This window comes from Carcharodon carcharias, chromosome 20 (assembly GCF_017639515.1).
Source record: "Carcharodon carcharias isolate sCarCar2 chromosome 20, sCarCar2.pri, whole genome shotgun sequence".
NCBI classification, from domain to species: Eukaryota; Metazoa; Chordata; class Chondrichthyes; order Lamniformes; family Lamnidae; genus Carcharodon; species Carcharodon carcharias.
In genome coordinates this window covers 59,044,314-59,066,145 of record NC_054486.1, presented here as the reverse complement: position 1 = coordinate 59,066,145, position 21,832 = coordinate 59,044,314, and the positions used below count along the sequence as shown (strand labels likewise).

The following is a 21,832-nucleotide window of genomic DNA, read 5'->3' as shown; positions in this document are numbered from 1 at the left end:
TCCTGCTTTTGACTCTGCTGTCATGCACTAATTATCTCTACTCTGGTTCACAGGGAGCTCTGCCAAGTGCTCCATCCACTTAGCTCCATCCAGGCCCTTACCTCCAGCCAAGAGGACACCTCCTCCATTGAAGAGCTGGAAATAAGCATCCTTCAAGACCTGTCACAGCACTTACCTGCACCCTCCACCAACACAGAGATGCACAACTCAGTGGGATCTAGAGTAGGCTCGGGTTCACAATCTGGTGGTCACCGCACAGACATGTGTCCGCAGCAGGAGGTTGCAGGTTCGGCTGAGCTCCCCAGCACTTGAAGAACTGTTGGGAAAGAGGCCTCTGTGAGGTCCGAGTCAGAGACGAGCCTCTGGATTCGGCCTTCCAACTCGTCGTGGAGAGCCAACAGAAGGCAGGGAAACATCACACAGAGCTATTGGAAGCCCTAAACAGAGTGGCATGTGAGTTGGAGGGGTGTGTCCGTCTGCTCTCTGATGAAGTGGTGCTCACATGCACACGTATGGAAGCCTCCATGGGAAGGATGGCGGACGCCATGGAGACCCTGGTCCAGCAGAACGCGGAGATGCATGCAGACCTGCACTCCATTGCGATAGCCATTGGTGAGTTCCTACAGTGCCAGTGTGAGAGAGAAACGGAGCACCTTGACATCCCTCCAGGTGCTCCTTCCCCTCAAGGAGTCAGGCTGTGGCCCTTGGGCACCCGAAGGGAGGAGGAGCGGCAGCAGGACACCCCTGGGTCATCCACTCTGGAATCTCAGGGGCTGCCCTCTCCGTCTGTGACCCCTTTGCCTGTCCTCTGTTACCGCAGAGGGAGTAGCTGGGAACAGGAGCCAACCAAAGCAAACCGGGGCCCTCCTTCAGAGGACCCATGCCAAAGTAATTAGAGGTAACAGAGCGAATCTTTGTACAGGCTGTCTCTACCCCTGCTGCGGATGTCAGGGCAGCACCGAGAAGTGGTAGGCCTGGGAAAGCTTAGAATTCCTGATCACAAGTGGTTGCACAGGTTGTCACTTTTTGTCACTTTATAATCTGAAAATATATTCACTTTCACTGCTTTGCAAGTCCTTCCCCTGCACCCCCCGCCACTAGCGGTACAGCTGCATGCAGCCAGCCCATGTGATTCTGGAGGAAGAAGTGTGTGCAAGCGGCAGGGCCTTTCAGAGCCTCTTGCAAGCACACTCAATGTCAATGTCCTGAGCATTTTCAGTGCTGCCTGCAGGGGTTCACTTTCAGTTGTCCATCTGAAGTGACCTGCATCTTCGCCTACCCACTGATCGAACTCTCATGCAGCACTTGTACCTGTACAACATGAGGCTCCTTTCACTTTCGATTTTGCAAGATGGTTGTAGTCAAGTATGTCTTCAGTTCCCCCATTCTTTCCCCTCCCTCAGTCGCCCATGTCCTTACCCCCATCACTGTTAACCCCCCTAGCTTTACCTTCTACCTCCCCACCGTCACCTACTAGCCAGAACCCATTTCTTTCTAGGATGTCGAGGTAAACAGGCACCTTTCCTAACTTCCAAAGAATCCCACCCCCATCCACATTGACCTCCTCCTTCCTACCCACAGGATCTGTGTCTGCCTCTGACTCCCCATCAACCACCCTTGTTGTTCTTCTACCACTATCGTCACACCCTCACCCACCATACTGGCTCACTCTGTACTTGCTCATTCTCACCATTTTCCCATACCATGCCCACTCTCAGGAGGCAGTCATCGACTCCACAAACCCCTCCCTTGCACATTCACCTGGCCATTCCCTCCCCTTACTCCTTCGTTCCCCCCTTTACTCCTTCGTTCCCCCCTTTACTCCTTCCTCCCCACTTACTCCTTCCAACTAATTCCTTCCTCCCCCTGGACCCCTTCCCTGTCTGAACTATTTCTCCCCCACTAAAGTCTTGCCCCCTACCCACCCCTGAACTCCTTCCCTTACACTTTCCTCCCCCTTACATCTACCTCCTCAGTTGCCGCATTCTCCCCTTCACACTCTCCAAACCCTTGTACTCCCTCCTCCCCCTCCCAACCTCACCCCCCTGACACCATTTTTCCATTCCCTCTGCCCCACCCCACACCACCACGACCTCACCCTCCCCGGGCACATCTTCCTCTCCCTGTCAAGTCTAGACCTTCTTCTCCCACCCCCTTGACAATCATCCGTACCAGACAATGGCCAAGACACTGATGTCCCGAAGCCGACCCCAGACATCAACAGTGATCTTCCACCTTCTGTGAGCTGCTTTGCGGCAGAGCCATATCCTTCAGAAACTGGTTTCACAAAGGCATGAAACTGATTTCTGGCCTTCTCGCCATATTGTCCACTTTTGCCCACCATGACGCCTGACGCCAACAAGGATGGAAAATTCTACCACATGTCTTTAACTATTTACACTGCATTTCTGTAACTCCTTTTTTATAACTACAGATTCCAGCCAACTCTAACTCCTATTCTTCCCCTCCCCAAGTTACAATCCTGAGGATTCAGTCTCCCACAGTATTCTCGACCCTTAGGGAAGACATGGTGGAGACGTGAGAGCTTTCTTTTGCATCTGGCAGGACCTCACCATCTGTAGGATAGAACAACATTTTTGCAGCTTTGCTGTCAGCATTGCGGGGAAGCAGAGTGTAGGTTGCAGAATGACTGAATTGCAAGGACAATGGAGACTTTTCACCAAAAGATTGATTGAAAGAAGACTGAAGAGAATCAACCTTTGGGCCCTCTGGAGCTAGAAGAGTAGAACTCATGACACTCTGAGGAACTTGTTGCTCTCTCAAAGGACTCTGAGAAGTAGCATCAGAAGAGGAATGATCTTCAACTTCAGGGAAGGCTGTCACAGCTGTTTTATGCCTTCCTGTATCAAAGACTGAAAAGACATTGAAGATTTGAGATTGAAATGAACTTAGACACCAAAGGAAAAAACAACAACTTCCTGTAAGACTATCAGGAAAAGAAGAAGCAATAATTTCCCAACGATATATCTAGAGAACTGTCTACTTTCTGTAGGCAGTGGTAAGAGAAAGACGCCACTGCATGTTGGCCTACCCAATCTACAGAGTCATATGAAGCCTCATAGTCCCACAAAAGATAGGCCAATTAAGCACTCTAAGCTCAGCCTGCCTTGCAAACTGGACTGCTTGATCCAAAGTGGCATCATCTTTTGTCTGCAGAAAGTCAGAGTTTTTCATCCCAGATACTGTCAATAATGCGATTGTTGGTTAACTCCTCCTTCAGTGCCCCATATCTGCAAGAACTAACTAGGCGGTGTAGATCAATCAGTCGTTTCCCCAGGTCACTGCGAGGGTTGGTTAACAAGTACTCATTCTATGACTAAATTTTGCTTTGAGCTAAAATAGGTGTCAAAAGCTTTAATAATGCTATCAAAATCCACGGTGTGCTCCTGTATACCTTCCCTGAGGAGAATGTCATCTGCAATTTGACTAACTGCATTAGAAAAGGAAATTGAAATTTGGCTGTTGTTCATGAAGATCTGATGCTGCTTGGTACTGGAGAAAATTATATTTCCATATATCCCACTGCTGGCTCCTCTATGGGCCCTTGAGGCAGTCAAACAGGCAGGCAATGGCAGGGACCACTCTCCAGGTATGGTCATCGTTACCGCTCTCCGTCCAGTGTGCCTCTTTCTGCTGCTAACTTTCTTCAAGCTGCTTTCAAAGGTCTCTTCACTCTATGATTCCTTCTTTAGCACTGGATGTGTTGTTCTACATTGATATCTCCATTGCCACCAAGTTGCGAGATGCATTCTTCTCTATGAGACTCTAGGCATATGACTTGGTTCTTGGACAGACTGCAGACGTACTCTGGTATGACATAATCTACTTAACACTTGTTTATTGGCAGTACACTAAACAGGGTACAGAGTAGGCACATTGCACCTCGGCATGATTCCAATTTCTCTCACGAGTTGAACGCATGATTAACTAGTGTCACTGGTACATCATCATCTATGTCACACATTAGTATATCCCATCTGTTAACTCTTACACTACATGATCTTATCTTGGGGTGTAGCTGAGCTGTAAACTGCATGAGCTTTGCTGTGATTGTCTATGATCTCATCTGAACGGCTTGATAAAAATACTTTCTTGTAACCATGCTGTCTAGTACTCTATTAGTTTGTCAGAATTTATATTGATGTGTAAATTAAAGGGAGCAACCAAGGACATTTTTAATTAGAAGTTAGCCAAGAAAAGTGTACATTTCCCACTCCCCCACCCCCACACTGCATCACTGCGCCGCCCCCCCCTCCCCCCACATCCCCAGCCAAAAAGAAATTGAATAAAGTAAGAGGTTAATTTCCGTGTATTGAAATAGGGAAAATGTATGGTCAGCATTTGGATATCAAGTTACTATGTGATTCCTCTCAGACAGAATGGTAAAGAGGGCAAGGCTCCATTCTGTAAAGTGGCACAGGTTACATGACTTTATTCTATGTTCATTTGCAATTATGACTGTTTTGATCTATTGATTGATGCTTAATAATTTTCTCCCTTAAAACGTAATTCTCAAGGGCAACTAGGGATGGGCAATAAATGCTGGCCCAGCCAGCGAAGCCCACACCCCATGAATGAATAAAAAAATAATTATTTTTGCTGAAACCAAATGGAATATTCATGCAAAAAATTTGTTTATAGATTGTACTGCAGCTTTGACACATAATCAATATTTCAGAAAGTATTTTTATATAACTGGCTAAATGACTGAATTATATATATATAAAGAAGCAATATGATTCTGTTCCTTCTCAACAGAATAACATGTTCTCCCAAATACAGGCATGCTGATTTAAGTACAGTGGAAATCTATTTTTCTTTTTCTGCTGGCTTTGTTCCAGATAGCCCTTGGGGTGGTCTCTCATCTGCAGTGCATTCATCACAACCGCTGAATAGAAAAAAAAGGGGTGTGGGCCAGACTGGTTTCCTGTACTTGGGACAAGCATAATTAACAACTGAAGGGTTTGCGTTTTAGCTTGAAAATGCATTGATTGTGGAATCAGGCTATTGTGCTTTGAAATGTGTTGTTAATTGAAAAAAATAGTGTATGTAGCCGTTAGTATGATGACTCATTAGTTTTTTGTAACTTGTGTTGATATGCCTTTTTTTTTTAAACGGGTTATCTAAGGTTTAACTCATTAGTTACATGTTTCAACATGACAACTGGTAAGAGTTTCCAAAGGGCTCTGGCATGCAGCTGTGTGGTGATAATTACAAGTCTGCCAGAATTAAGTGCATAGTGAGTTCAATTAGCAGTCCCAATTATTACTTCATCACAATGTGCAGAGTCCCCCTTATTAACATGTGGGCGTCAATCCAATGCACAACCCATGCTTTAATGAAGGCACAGTTGACAATGCAAAAATACATAATCCCAAGTGTAAATTAGAGGAAGTTGAAAAAGAAACCAGTTTTAAACAGGAATGTCCAAGCAAAGAGTGGCATTTCATCGGTTAATTAAGATTTATGTGATGAACTCTTTTAACATTTCTTTTCCCATTTTTTTACATTTACCTGTCTTTTTTGAGACCACCACTACCCCTCCATGCTGCTGCCCATCTAGTTTTCTCCTCTTCCTTCTAGAAAAATGACTTCCTTTCCACACCACCATTGTGGAGATGTGTATCTTATACGGCCAATCAAACTACATTTAAATGTATTTCACAAAATTGGCAGTGCTGAGTGAATAAGCTGAAGCCCACCTCTTTTCTACAACCACAGATCATTTCCCTTTTCCTTTGCTGAAGCCTAGAGTAATGCCAAAATGCATGAGCTAACAATCTACTTCAGTCTGCAACTCAGCCATTGGGGAAAGGAGCTTATATTTAATATTCCGTTTTGCAACATTTCTAATTTCATGAATCAATGGCTGCTTTATATATAACACCCTTCATAACAAGTACTTCGAGCAAAAGTTTTAGAGCTTGAGAGGAATTGTTATTCAACTTAGCACAGATTTGATTTCATAGCTTGACTAAAATGTTTAAAATGGAAAAATAGCAGGCCTCTATTGCCAGGTAAAGCTTTAGTAAATGGAGAGCATTGACTAAATACTTCAAATGAAATGCAGCGCAATTATTATTGTTTTTAAATGATTTGGAAGTAGATGATTAAGTTATGCAGGCTCTCCCGATAGTTAAGAGAGTTTATCAAAAAATTGTGATTGTGAAAAATCGGGAAAGCAGCAGGTACAATAGTGTGCTGAGAATTAGCTGACGTCACCCAGGCAAAGGTAGCGGAATGCTGCAATTGGTCGCTGTGTATCTGAGATGGTGAAGGGAAATTTGCGAATTTCCTGCTCTAGATTGCTCGCAGCCTTTGCTGGAAGTACATGTGAGAACAGGAGAAGCCTCTGCTCTGATGATTCTACAATAGGGTTGTCTGCCAGTACACACTGTTGAAGCTTATACATGAATATTGGCCACTTGAGCAAGGCGTGAGAAGGTATCCGATGCCTATAGCTGTGTGTCTCAGCAACAGATCAACAACGCCTGCAGGATGGAATGGGAAGGGCTAAACTACTGACAGTAGAGAAAATAAATGGGCTCTTTGCATTGCACCAACTGTAATAAAACTGGGTAAGGTAGTGACAGGAGTTGTCCTGATTCACTATTTAACAACAAAAAAATCTTCCTGAGAGCATGTTTCAAGAAAACAAAAGAAAGTTGACTCAGTTATTCTCTGTAGGCATCCAAGGTCAAGTGTGGTGAAAAACACGATAGCAAGCCTATAACATCTGCGAATTGAAAATAAAGGCCCTCAAAATCCACAGGCTGTAACTGTGGCAGTAACATCTGCCAGCATCTTGCAGTGCAGTCTTCTTCAGAGTCCATGAGATCATTTAGAGGGCACCTAATTTGTGTGCAGCATGTTGGTGCTTGTGCTATAGCAGATGCATTTCCAATAGCTGCCTGTCCATGCAGCCAGAATATCTGGTGACTACCTGTCATTTTGAGATGGGGTTGCCCAGGTTCACAAATCCAGCCGTGCCCCCTTTGTCCACTGTTACTGTCCTCATCCTATATAAGGATCAATTTTTTAAATGTCCATTTTTTGGATGCTTTCCTTGCTTGGGCTGTCTGACTGGATGGTCGTCTGAGCTCTTTACACTCATTTTATTGGATGTACCCACCTCCAGTAATACGCTAAGCCATTTTGAGTTCAGAAAATGGGAACTTCAGATGTAAGGAGTCTGCACTCCCAAAGCAGCTCTGATGGCATTTTCGTTGTAAGGGCAAGCAGAGATTCCGGCCCTTACAAAGAAGCCTGGATCTAGAAAATGTTGGAACCGCCAGAGATCTTTCACAATTGCCAATCAGAGGCTGACAGCACCAGTGAATGGCAGCTCCACCAGGGAGGCCTGTTGCCAGCACTACACTCACCTGAAGCCAAGGATAGTCGCAGGATCTCAAGCCACTGTTAAGTGATGGCAGGAGGGAGATTGTGGGGTGGGGGTTGTGGGGGGAGAGGTTCGCTGTGGAGGGGCATCAGCAGCAAAGACAGACGTGGTTTTCAGTGGGCACTCCCTCTTCCCGATGCTGGGTCCCTTGATCAGGCACTGAGTACCTTTGAATAAAGGATAGCTCTTCTGTAGACCTCTTCTTTTAGTTCTGAAGTACAGCCATACAGACCCGAAATGTTAACTCTACTTCTCTCTCCACAGCTGCTGCCAGGCCTGATGAGTTTTTCCAGATTTTCTGTTTTTATTTCAGATTTCCAGCATCCACAGTATTTTGCTTTTATCACTTGGGATAACTCCTTAGCTTTTCTTCAAAATAGTGCCATGGGATCTTTTACACCCACTAGACAGGGTAGATGGGGCTTCAGTTTAATACGTCATCTGAAAGACAGCACCATCAGCAGTGCAACATTCCCTCAGTACTGCACTGGAGCCTCAAATTTGACTTTTATACCCAAACCCTGAAGTGCGACATGAACCCTTAGCCTTATGACTCAGAAGCAAGAGTGCTGCCAACTGTGCCTTGGCTAACACATACAAAACTGTAACCTTTGATTCACTCTGGTGGTACTTCTCCAGTGCTTTGAGGTGCCTTCTGTAGTTGTCCAAGTCTCTGAAGCATATAGAAGTGAAGGGATCACTGCTGCCCAGTAAATCTTAGCTTTGGGTTTGAGACCCTGGTCCTTAAATACTTTTTTCCTCAGTTGGCTGAAGATAAGCTGGCACATTGGAGGCAGTGATGAATTTTGTCATTTATGCCTGCCTTTCATCAAGAGGAGGCTCCCAAGTTATGGAAAGATCAAGAATCACACCGTTGATCTTAATTAACGGGAGGAGGTGTTTTGCTGTGAGCTGGTTGGAAGACGACATTAGTTTTCCAGGTTTTTAGTGACTGGCCCATTTTCCCATATGTTTTGGAGGGATCAGTCATAACCTATAGCTCAGATTCTGAGTGAACACGCACACAAAACGTCATCTGCACGCTGAAGCTCTATGACTGGGGTTGGAGTGGTTTTGGTTTAGGCTTTGGATTGAAGGCAATGTCTTCGCAAATCTTCCAAATCCGGTAGCAAGAAAGATGGTCCAACAGCAGCATTCTCTCTCAAGCCAACTTGCTAATCAAGGTGCTAATCACTCAAAACCAGCTCTGCTGTCAGGACACCGGACTCCTGAAGCAACTGCTCAGCTCAGAACCTGGTCGCAGGATACTCCTAGGAGGAATGTGAAATGCTTTAGGAATGAAGAGGTTAAACATACCCATCAACTCATGGTAGACCCTGGTTTGTGACTGACCAAAATGGAGAAGGCTCATTCAGAAAGGCACTGAACACATTGAGAGACTTTGTTGGCAATGTGCAATGGTGAAGTAGAGCACACGGCCTCCAAACAACCTATCTATCCAACCCTTCAAACGTCACCTGCCCCACGTGTGGCAGATTCTGCAGTTCATACATCGGACTTATCAGCCAATGCTGAACCCATTGAACCAGAGTGGAAACAAGTCATTCTTAATCCTGAGGAACTGCCAAAGAAGAAAGATTCACATTCATAAACATTGCCATCGGACAATGTTCAAAGACATTTATGTAAAAAATGGAGCTAAAGAACCTGTATATCGTTTTATTTTTCCCCTGGCATTTGATGTCATGATGGACATGACCAAGCACACCCCATGCACCACCTCCTTAAGATTGCTGAAGTGTTAGCAGTTGCAACATAATCATTGCAAGTTTATTAAGTGATAATCTGCAGTTAAGACAGCATTTATTAAATAGGTGATATTATGTAGAGGATAATGAATATCAGGGAGAGATTATGAGACAGTAATCTTATCAAGAGGTTCAGATGGTATCATAAATCACAAGGGTGAAAGATAAAGGCTTACAGAATCTCTTGAAATGAAGATCCATTCCATGATACTCTTATTGTTTCTAATATGAGATTTTAATGTGTGGGTGTGCATGTATATGTGCAGTTGTGGGTGGAGGGAGGTGGTGTTTAATCTAGAGTTAATTTCTGTGCTTACACTGGCTGTTCCTGTGGATAGCAATTGTCTATGTCCATATACTTGGTGACAAATGGTGCTGATCTGGCGGCATCTGTGGAGAGAGAAACAGAGTTAACATTTCAGGACAAGGACCTTTCTTCAGGACTGCCAGTCCTCTTAAGAATACTTGTTTCTTTGACATGTGCCTTTTATGAATTCTGCCTTTGATCCACACTTGCTAGCCTTCGGCCACTTCCATCCTAATCTCTGCATTTCATCCCCTAAAACTCTCTATTTCCATCTCCTCATTTATAAGCCTCTCAGAACACACCTGAGCTTTTGTCCACCCCTCCTAATCATGCTATTCCTGTTTTGTGTTTGCTTTCCTCATGCCAGCCTGTAAAGCACTTTTTAAGATTCTTTGTCTGTTAAAGATGCTATATAAGTACAAGTTATTGTTGTATGTTCTCATAGTAAATTCTCAGGCCAACACCTTTGAGCTTCCCTGGAAACGTAGGCCATCACACGGAATGTTGCATGTTGAAGCAGAAGATTTGCAAAAGCATGGTTATGTACAATTTTTACAGCTGACTTTTACCATTGGAAACAACATATTTATTTAGTCATTTCTATTGTATTATTAATGAGAAAAGACTGAAATGTTTTCATGAGCTGAATTCTTACCGGAGTAAGGGATTAAGAACCGTGGTCAAATCTTCCGATCAGTGTTGGAACTGCTGTGTCTGATACTGATCAGTCAGAAAACTGCACACTCACCTGGTTACATTTAATAAGGTCTGACTTCCAATGTCAGAAGGCCCTCAGTGCAGAGGACCAGCGAAGAGAAGCAGCGCAGAAGACACCTACCATTTTTATGGCACCAGCTAGTGTATGTTAAGATTACTTGTTCAGTGTCAATGTTAGTGAATGGGTGAGTGGATGAACTCCATTCTAAGCGCCATCTCCCTCCACCCACAACTGTGCATATGTATGCACACGCACATATTAAAACCTTATATTAGAAACAATAAGAATGCCACTGAATGGATCTTCATTTCATGAGGCGGTTTTAAACTGCTTATCTTTCATTCCCATGATTTATGATACCATCTGAACTTCTTGAAAAGATTACTGTCTCATAATCACTCCCTGAATGGGTAGGGTGGGTAAGGTGGCAGGTGGGTAGGATGGCAGGTGGGTGAGTGGGACATGGGTGAGGTTACAGGTGGATAGGGTGGCAGACGGTTCCGGGGGTAGTTGGGTTGGGTCAGGGTGTGGACCAGGGGAATAATCAGGGGTCGGGTGGTTGGGCCTTGGTGTGGTCGGGAGAGGTTGTCAGGTTGGGGGTTTAAGGGGGGTCAGAAGTCAGTCAGTGGTAGTTGGGGGTCAATGGGATAGTCGGTGGGGGAGGTCAGTATGAGTGATTGGATGGTCAATTCTGTAGTTACTCAGTTAGACTAGGATTTTTCTGGGATAAAAACAAAAAACTGCGGATGCTGGAAATCCAAAACAAAAACAGAATTACCTGGAAAAACTCAGCAGGTCTGGCAGTATCGGCGGAGAAGAAAAGAGTTGACGTTTCGAGTCCTCATGACTCGATTGAGTTCTGTGGAAGGGTCATGAGGACTCGAAATGTCAACTCTTTTCTTCTCCGCCGATGCTGCCAGACCTGCTGAGTTTTTCCAGGTAATTCTGTTTTTGTTTAGGATTTTTCTGGGTCAAGGATAGCAGACACATGGAAACACCATCACCTGCAAGTTCCCCTCCAAGCCGCTCCCCACCCTGACTTGGAAATATATCACCGTTTCTTCACTGTCGCTGGGTCAAAATCCTGGATCTCCCTCCCTAACAGTACTGTGGGTGTACCCACAGCACATGGACAGCAGCCGTTCAAGAAGGCAGATCACCATCACCTTCTCATGGGCAATTAGAGATGGGCAATAAATGCTGGCCTAGCCAGCGACACCCACATCCCATGAATGAATTTTTAAAAATTTCCTGGGAATTTATCCAGCTAAATATGTCGTAACTATTCAAGTCTCTGTGACTCTAACTCAGAGTTGGAGACTTTTGCAGAGGTTCCCTGGGAGCAGGGGAATTGCCCATTGGAGGTTCAAACTCCCTATGCTAATCCCACAGCAGTCAGTGCATCAGGACATCTGCAGGGTTCCAACACTCACTTGGGCCATACATCCAGTCTATGATGATCCGGAGACAAAAAGATCTGGTCCAATGTTTTAAGCTGTGTGCCATCCAGTAGTATCTCCCAGCCAAACATAACTGATTTAAAAAGCAATAGCAACATCAGTATTTACCTATATAACATTTTGACTTCAGTGACTATAGTTGAGTCCAATATAAGTGTTCCAAAGTAAGTAGGAAACTTCTTGTTCCATATTCACTGCATGTTTTATAAGCAAAGGTTACCTAGTGGTTACTCTCTTGCCAGATCAGAATATATGAAAACAATTGTTGATTATTTAAAGTCAGCTGCTGGTGTTTGTGACTGTATCAGCAAAATGTTTGAATCCTATTGGTGAAGCATATCAGATCACAGTGCATATAGCCCCTAGAGGAAGCAAAACCCTACTTGCTCTATTGCTGCCAGCAACATGTCAAAACAGCACCTTGCCTTTCTTAATATAAAGGAGTTTAAAAACTCCTGTATTCCACAGTGCTGTCAACTTAGCTAGAGTTTGAACATGTATCCAGCATGCAGTACAAATATATTACCCCTTTGAAATATGGTTAGAACTCAAGCTTGCTAGTTAGAAAACAGTGTACTCTTAATTGCAAATTGGGTTTTAGAAATATTAAATTTTAGCTAATACTCATCAGAGAAGGAAAATTGAGAGAAAGGTTATTGCACTTGGTCTGAAAACATACTGATCACATTTTGCGAACCTGGCACATTTATATTGTTTTATTATTATAGAGATTGCAACTAATTGTTATGTGAATATCATGTCCCAGGGTCCCACATTTCATTGCTGCCGTGCTGTCATGTTGCGAGTAACAATGTGTCAGTCGTCAGTGCTCCAGCCACACAGAGAGCTGAAAGAAATACACTCAGTGAAGCTCCAGCATAATTTTTGAGTCTGTAATGTGATTAATTCTAACTTATGAGAATCAGAAAGCATAACATGGTGACAGTGGGATTGGCTATGAGTAAAAACCCAAACTTTTTAAATTAATTTAATGCTAAATTAGATTGAAAAATCAACCCAAATTAGTGGCAGAGAGAGAAAAACTGAGTGAATCATGCATAAGTGAAATGGCCACCACAGCAATAAACACACAGCTCCAGCTCATGATGAATCAAGAGGCTGATGATGTTATAGAGGCATGAGAGAAGTTGAAACAAAAAATGTGGACTGACATTCAGTAGGTTTTTAAAAGGCTGTAGTGAAGAGGAAAGGGTCACCTGCATCATTTTGTGGGTAGGAGAGAAAAGGTCATATTGTTTAATAGCTGGAAGCTCAGTGAAGATGACAGAAGAAAAACAGTCACAATTTATGAAAAATTCACATATCTTCAACCAATGTCAAATCATCGGCTATACTGATTGAATTTCAAGGCCTGAGGCAAGAATCAGGAGAGCCTGTTGACAATTTCATAACAAGATTGAAAAAAGCAGCCAGAAAATGTAAATTTATGGGCACAGCTGAAAAGCTGCTACACCAATTCATTTTGGGGCTCTGCACACCTTGAAGTACAAAAAGAATTAATTTGAAAGGATAAGCTCAAAATATCGCAGGCTGTAGACACTGCCTGAGCACATGAGTAGACAGATGAAGATGCTGACCACCCAAATAGCTAACTTTCAGTTATGAAGAGAAAGGCAGCAGGTTGATGCAGTGAAACAGCAACTAAAGAATGCACGCCAGACAGAGAGAAAGACGTGCAAGAGCTGTGGATGACAACATGAGCTCAGAGGCAGAAGGTAATGTCTCACGTCTGGATCAAATTCCAGTGCTTGTGGAAAGCACAATCACTGGGAAAAGATGCGCAGAACAAAGATAGAAGATGGTAAATGACTTCTCAGTGACAGACCAACAGGGCGAGTGTGAAGTAAAAGAAACCAACCATCCATACCCTGGAAGATGACGATGAGTATGACGATACAATAGGCATAGGAGCTATACAACTACATGAAATGGCTAGATGCGGCAGTTCCCAGAGAAAGAAATTCATACTAAGATAAAAGCAAAAAACTGCGGATGCTGGAAATCCAAAACAAAAATAAAAATACCTGGAAAAACTCAGCAGGTCTGGCAGCATCTGCGGAGAGGAACACAGTTAACATTTCGAGTCCGTATGACTCTTCAACAGAACTAAGTAAAAATAGAAAAGAGGTGAAATATAAGCTGGTTTAAGGAGGGGGAGGGGGTGAATCTTGACAAGGAATCTTCACTGTTAACATTCAGTGCACCCTTTGTTTGATATAAATTTGTGTCTGCCTTTTGGCCTTAAAATGAGCCAGGATTTGTTCCAGCAGAAAGTAAACGAGACATAAAAAGATGTAAAGGAGTATTTGGCATAGCTGATGATATCCAGATCTATGGTGTGGATGAATAAGATCTGCCCACCATCAACATGAAGCCGTGGAGAGAACCAGGAAAGCTGGGATCAAGCTAAACGCACACAAATGCATTGTGAAGGTGACAAAATGCCAGTTCTTCGGAATGGTGTACACACCTGACGGAGTTAAGCCAATTCCAGGAAACGTCACAGCAATATCTAAGATGGAAGCTTCAAGAGACAAGAGAGAGTTGAGAAGTTTCCTTGGCTTGATCTAGTACATGAGTTCTTTCATATCTCAAATGTCTGAACACACAGCAAACCTACAAAAGCTGATGAAAAAGGATATTAATTACCAGTGGTCAGTCATATGAGAGGAGTTTCACCAAACTCAAAGAAGTAGTATGCAAGGAGACAGGCCTGTCATACTGCAACAGATCACCTGTCACTATGCAGGTGGTTGCTTCTACAAAAGGACTGGGAGCAGACGTGGAGAAGTCAGATATGCCAACATAGAAAGAGAGCTTTTGGCAGTCATGTATGGATGTGAGAAATTCCATACATATCTCTATGGGTGATCATCGTCCATTCGAGCAGATCTACAAGAATAATCTGTGTGGGGCTCTAAGACTGCACAGGTTACTCTTGAGGCTTCAGATTTACGATTTCATTCTGAAATACAAGCCAGGGAGAGAAATAATACTAGCAGATGCCTCGGTTGTCGCCACAGGAGAAACATGAGATAAAAGATCTAGGTATAAAGATCCATCACCTGGTGAAGGTTGCATCACCAAAACTATGTCATTTTAGAGACGATAGCAGCAAAGGCAAAAAGATACAGATACTCTCTCAGCAAGTGATCCAGGGATAGCCTAATAAGATATAGCAAGCACAGCCAGCAATCTGGCAATACTGGTCTCTCAGAGATGGCATTCTACTAGCCGGATCCAGAACGATCATACCCAAAATGATGCAGGAAGAGCTTCCCCAAAAGGTACATGAAGGTCACATGGAAATGGAGAAGTGTAAGCTCAGAGCCAGGTCAGCTCTGAACTGGACTGGCTTTTACAGACATTGAAAGAATGTTGTCTACATGCAATATATGCTAGAAGTACAGACATATACAGGAGAAAAAGAGATGGTAGCTACTGAAGTACCACACACAATGGCATACTGCGCGAGCTGATTCACACATGCACACAATCAAGAATGGTATCATATTTGCAGACGACTACTCAAAAGTTCCCTTTTATTGGAAAAATGAAAGAATTGAGAGCTACAGCAATCATCTCAAAAGTATGAGTTCTGTTCGCTGAGCAAGAAATGCTTGAAAGAATAATAAGTGACAAAGGAACCCAATTCACCTCCAGAGAATTCAAGAAGTTCCTTGAACTTCATGGGTCAACATTATTTACAGGAAAGTTGCAGGGAAGGCCAAATCTGTAGAACCTAACAAGGCCAGGGTCAGAGAGGTGCTGCTGGCCAAACCAACAGCTGGACCTGCAGCTGGGTGGGGAAACCATTGGTAGGCAGCCTTAGCTGGTGACCCTTGAGGATGTTCTCTGGCAATCATGAGGGTTGGAGGTTGATGATTATGGAGGGAAGGAAGAAGAGAAGACACTGTGATGGGGTAGGTTCGGGGTGGGTAAGAGAGAATATTACAGCTGGGTAAAGGTAAGAGAGGACATTTACGGTAGGTTAAGACAGGACATTGCCATGGGGTAAGAGAAGGCATTGCGGGTCTGTGGGGAGCAGGGGTAAGAGGGGGCATTTATGCTAAGGGTAAGCGAGAACATTGCAACGGGGTAAGAGAGGACATTGTGGCGGGGGCTGAGAGGGTATTGAGTGGTGGTAAGAGAAGACGGATTAAGAGACAGCATTGCAGCGGAGGGGGTGGGGCTTGAGAAAATATTGTGGCTGGAGGATGGTAGCCAGCAACTGGGCTCAGATGGAGAGAAAGCAGCTGCAATCAGCAGACGGAATGCTGAAGGCTTCCTTAAGTGGCTTAGGAGCATTCCTGGGAAACTTGCTCAGCCACATTGGATCTTGCATCAGGCTCACAATTGAACTATAATAGCCCGATTTAAGTTATGTTATTTAAGTGTCCCATCTCTCCATGGCAGGAAATTTGGATCCACAAAACCTTTAGCCATGTGTGGCACGTTAGGGTTGTGTTTCACATATTTGATGGTCTAAACTCCCGAGCCTCTCTTGTTGTTGTGTGAGGTTTAGTATTTAGGTCAGACAACATTTCAGTCACTCAGTTAATTCGTCCAACAACTGTATGGAATAAGTTTCCTGTTATTGATATTACTAACCATTTTTGTTTTTTTTTAACCATGGGATGTGGGCATCGCTGGCAAGGCCAGCGTTTGTTGCCTATTGCTAATTCACCCTGAGAAGGTGGTGCTGAGCCCCACAGTGCTACTGGGAAGGGATTTCAGAATTTTGATCATATGACAGTGAAGGCATGCCGATATAGTTCCAAGACAAGATGGTGTGTGGCTTGGAGGGGGACTTGCAGGTAGTGGTATTCCCATGCATCTGCTGCCCTTGTCCTTCTAGGTGGTAGAAGTTGTGGGTTCGGAAGGTGTTGTCAAGGGAGCACTGGGGAGTTACTCCAGTGCACCTTGTATATTGTACGTATTGCTGCCACTGTACAATGGTGGAGGCAGTGGATGTTTTAAGTTGATGGATGGGATGTTGAGCAAGTGGGCTGCTTTGTCCTGGAATGATTTGAGTTTCTTGAGCGTTGGAGCAATTGCAGACAATCATCCAGGCAATTAGAGAGTGTTCCATCACACACTTGACTTGTGCCTTGTAATTGGTGGACAGGCACGGACTTTGGGGAGTCAGTAGGTGAGCTACTTGCCTCAGATTTCCAGCCTCTGACCTGCTCTTGTAGCTACAGTATTTATACGGCTGGTCCAGTTCAGTTTCTTGTCAGTGGTAACCTCCAGATGTTCACAGTGTGGGATTCAGCGATGGTAATGCCTTTGAATGTCAAAAATAGCTGTTTAGATTCTCTTTTTTTGGAGATGGTCATTGCCTGGCACATGAGTGGCATGAATGTTACTTGTCATTTATCAGCCCAAGCCTCAATGTTATCCATATTTTGCTGCATATCAACACAGACTGCTTCAGTATCTGAGGAATTGTGAACGGTGCTCAATATGTGAAATCCTCAGCGAACATCCACACTACTGACATTATGATGGATGGAAGGTCATTTTTGAAGCAGCCAAACACGGTTGGGCCTACCCTAATGAAGTCCTGCAGCAGTGCCCTGGGACTGAGATGACTGTCCTCCAACATCCACCTTCATCTCCCTTTGTTCTAGATGTGACTGCAACCAGTAGAGAGTTTTCCCCCGAGTCCCATTGGCTTAAATGTTGCCAGGGCTCCTAGACGCCACACCCGGTCAAATGCTATGTTGAGGTCAAGACCGGTCACTCTCATCTCCCTTCTTGGGTTCAGCTCTCTTGTCCATATTGTTACGATCTGAACTGATGTTAATACTGGACAAGTCAGATCCCAGAGTGGAACCTGATTTGATAGATCCTAACTGTTTTTTTGAAACCGTGGAGAAAAGCTACTGAACAATTTCACAGGAGCCTGAGATTAACTTTTAACACAAAGAATAAAACATTATTAAACAAGAGAAATGAACCATATCACACCAAACAAAAGGTTGGAAAGATCTCGATACAAACACAAGAAGATGATTCAAATTTTTACTATTCCTTTTACCCAGCAATATCTCTACAGACACATTTAAATTCAGAAAGATAAAACCATTTACAATATTTATCTTATACTCTAATATTTAAGGTATGTATGTGGTACATGTGAATTAACAGGCGAACTGTGGTCAGACACATCCAGAGTAAAAGACTAATGCAACCATGGACATCTCAACCGCCTACCCAGACATTTGTCACATTGTGAGCCACCCGGCCTCACTGAAGCATTGTCTTTCTCGTGAGTGTCTCCAATCTTCACGTTTGAAGCTCACACCTGAGAATTCTCCAAACACCACCCCCACTTGGGTGACTTCAACAAGGACCCACCTCAAAGGTTTCACTCTTGCCTCCTGAGATTCCTTTCCCAGGATCTCTGAGTACACTCAAGCTACACCTTCTAAGTACACTTAGACAGGATTTTTGGGTCATTGGGTGTGGTGGGTGGGCCCAGCTGAGGCCGGGAAATGGCCTGCCACCTGTGATTGGCCAATGACCGCGATTTCACGCTGGCTGGTCAATTAACAACCAGCCGGTATGAAAGGTGCGCTGAGAAGCTCAGCGCTGTCGGGGCAGGGACAGGAAGAGGGCGAGTGCAAAAGTCTGCATGTGCACCAGGGAGCATGCAGTGAAAGCAGGGAGCTACCTCGGAGCTGAAGAATTTTAATATCAAAAATAAAGTTTTTGAAAATCACATAAAGATGTCCCCACATAGGACTCACTCACATGAACACAAACATAATGGGCAGAATTTTCCCCTGTTGGGGGGGAAGTTCAAGAGTGGGTGTGTGGAGGCGCCACCCGATTGGGGGCGCGCCACCATTTTATGTGGGCAGGCCAATTAAGGCCCACCCAGCATGATGTCCGCAAGGAAGCACTATGTGTTCCCTGTGCTGGTGGAGGAGGATTCCCTGAGCCGAGAGTGCGCTCTTTCACGTGAAAGAGTGCACTCATCTCCCTGAGATACCTCGGAGATCGGCTCCACATTAAAAAATATTGAAAACAGAGAAGAAGAATTTCCCTGACATGACCCCTCATGTGACACTGTCACGTGAGTTGGGACATGTCCACCACTTTCAGTTTCACTTTTATTAAAAATTTATAAGCATACATGAAACCTCATCCCGCCCGTGAATGAGGTTTCATGCTTTTTCCAATATGCGGCAGGACTCCTGGCCTGCCCTTAAAGTTGGACAGGCAGTTCCACTAATTACATTAATTACTTTGTCAATGGCCTCAATGGCTCGCTGACCGGGAAATCCTGGCCAATAAAAATTATGTTAAAACATTTTTTTTGAATTAATGTCGGAAACCTCATCCTGCCTGTAGTGCTGTGTTGTAGCTTCACCAGGTATTTTTAGCTATGCCTGGTGCTGTTTTCTCAGCTCTAGCCAAATTGATTCTGTCCTTGAACTCTCTGGGACATCCGTTTCTCCAACACTGCAATACTCACCTTCACCAATATAGCCACCCCTCCACCTTTTCTTCCTGCCCCATCTTTGCTGAACACCTTGTACTCAGGAATATTTAACATCCAGTGCTGCCCTATCTTGAGCCAGGCCTCTATTATCGCCATAACATCATAATTCCGCATGGCGTTCTGTGCCTGTAACCCATCAATCCTATTTACTATATTCCATGCATTTGCAAACATGCAATATAGCCCTGATTTAGACTTCTTAATTTCACCCTCATTCCAATTCCGCCTAGTAACAAACTGTTCTCTATTTGAGTGCTATTTGTCTCTCTCAGTACTTTGTGCACCTTCGTATCGGTCTTCCATATTCTCTCCTGTTTTCCACACCCCTGTCAAGTTAGTTTAAAGCCCCCTCAGTAGCACTAGCTAAACGCCCTGCAAGGAACTCAGTCCCAGCTCTGTTCAGGTGCAACCTGTCCGGCTTGTACAGGTGCTAACTCCCCCAGAGCCAGTCTCAGTGTCCCAGGAATCTAAAGCCCTCCCTCCTGCACCATCTTTCCAGCCACACATTCATCTGCCTTATCCTCCTATTTCTGCATTCACTTGTACATGGCACTGAGAGTAATCCGGAGATTACTACTTTTGACGTCTTACTTGCTAATTTTCTGACTAGCCCCCTAAACTCTGATTGCAGGACCACATCCCCTTTCCTCCCTAAGTCATTGGTACCAACGTGGACCACAACCTCTGGCTGTTCACCCTCCCCCAGAAGAATGTCCTGCAGCTGCTTGGTGACATCCTTGACCCTGGCACCAGGGAGGCAATATACCATCCTGGAGTCACATCTATGGCCACAAAAACAGCTGTCTGTTCCCCTAATTAATGAATACCTATCACTATTGATCTTCCTTTCTTCTTCCTCCCCTCCTGTACAACCGAGCTGCTCAAGATGCCACAAACTTGGCTCTGACTGCACTCCTCTGAGGAATCAATGCCCACACCAATATCCAAAATGGAAAACCGATTAGCTAGTTGGGCCCCAGGGGACTCCTGCACTACCTGCCTGGTTCTCTTTGACTCTCTGGCAGTCACCCATTCCCTTTCTGCCTCTTTGCTCCTAACCTGCGATATGCCCAACTCTCTGAACATGCTATCCATGTAGCTCTCAGCCTCACGGATGCGCCACAGTGACTCCAACCGCCAATTGAGCTCTGAAACCCGGAGCTCAAGTTTCTACAGCTAGCAGCACTTCCTGCACATGCGGATGTCTACGTCACCAGTAGTGTCCATGACTTCTCACATATTACATGACATGCATTCCACACGACCGAGCTGCCCTGATATGTCTTAACTTTACTTCCTTCACGTTAACTTTATTTTACTTTGTTTTATTTATATTTCTTTACGTTACTGGCCCTGATTTCTCCTTATTCCTAGTGTTTCTTACGCAAATCCAAGTAGCTACTTCTTTAAAAAAATCACGCTTTTCTAATTTACAGCTATTTAAAGATTCTCCCTAGCAGCTTCTTACCAACCAATGAACTTATGGTTTTCTTGTGATTTCACTGTTCGTTTTTTTTTCAAACTCAGCACTGAAGTTGAGGTTTACACCCTGGTCCGTTTCTGCTTAGCTGTTCCTGTTCCAGACTTAGAATAATTCCTACGTACACCACACCTCTTTCCCCCGTGCACTGAATTCCCACGTAACCCTAATTCGCTACTCACTCAATCTCCGTCTCACTCCGGTGTAGTCGCCTGTCTCCTCGTGCAGCCCTTACTGACCTCAGGAATGTAATGTTTTGAGTTGCTAGGTCTGTTCTGAATCTATCCCTTTTTGTGGAAATCTAAATAACTAGAATACTAACTTTCGTGGGCTGAGGAGTAGGAATGTGGTGTGTGTAAGTTCTAATGTCAACTGTTAAAATGTTTAGCAAGATAATGGAAGAAAAGAAGGAGGGGCAATTAAATCTAAATCTAATTTTGCTTTTTTTGTGCCCATGATCTCATGTTTACTTAGAAGTGAACTGGAAACTGCCCATGTTACTTTCACTCACAATCCTGAATGGCAGTCAGAAACGAGGAAACTAACCTCTCCTTCATCTGGCTTAAATTGAGCCCAGTTCCCAGAAGTGAAAGATGATGTTCTAAAGTTCTGCTAGTCCATCAAGCCCCGGGAGCCACATATATTGTGGTGTTGTGCATATCAGCAAGCCCTTATTATGTCATTGGATCCATAAAAGCGGGCAAAATGGATTGGATTAATTTTAGTAACTACTAAAGAGTAATTAAGTGACAATGTATTTTGTAAATATTTGAAAGCAGTGGACAGAAATAGGCTTTTCTTTGCTTGTGCAACATTCATCGCTCTTTCTCAGATAAGTTCAGTGATTTTGATCAATACTTTCCATTTTTTCTAGTCAAAAGAAGCAGTCCAAAATGAAAAAGAAGATGGCACTGGTTTTCCAGGGGCCAGTTACATTGCTGTTGTAGATTTACCAAAGGTAATGTGTACTTGCCATTATGTAAATGTAAGTTGCCTGTTTAAAGGAAATTATTAAATAAATATAACTTTAATTATTATCATTTCTGTTGAAATATTATAGTGCTGATTAGAATTGAAAAGAATATTCCTTATTTCTGCACTGTGGAAATGTTCTGGCACCATTGAATTCTGTGCTGTTAGAAGA

General features: G+C 44.0%; 1 protein-coding gene across 6 annotated transcripts in view; it reads left to right on the top strand.

Moving 5' to 3' along the window:
- The window catches only part of kiaa0586 (KIAA0586 ortholog), a 667,340-nt gene that overhangs the window by 481,193 nt on the left and 164,315 nt on the right, over window positions 1-21,832 (top strand). For 5 of the 6 annotated variants that reach the window (XR_005946263.1, XM_041214267.1, XM_041214271.1 and 2 more), the window contains one exon: window positions 21,563-21,646. The exons of the other annotated variant lie outside the window; for it this stretch is intronic. Coding sequence is in view for 4 of the 5 variants with exons in the window: in XM_041214267.1 (XP_041070201.1) it covers window positions 21,563-21,646 (84 nt within the window). In the remaining variant the exon portion in view is untranslated. The remainder of the gene's footprint in view (window positions 1-21,562; window positions 21,647-21,832) is intronic. 6 annotated transcript variants of the gene reach the window in all.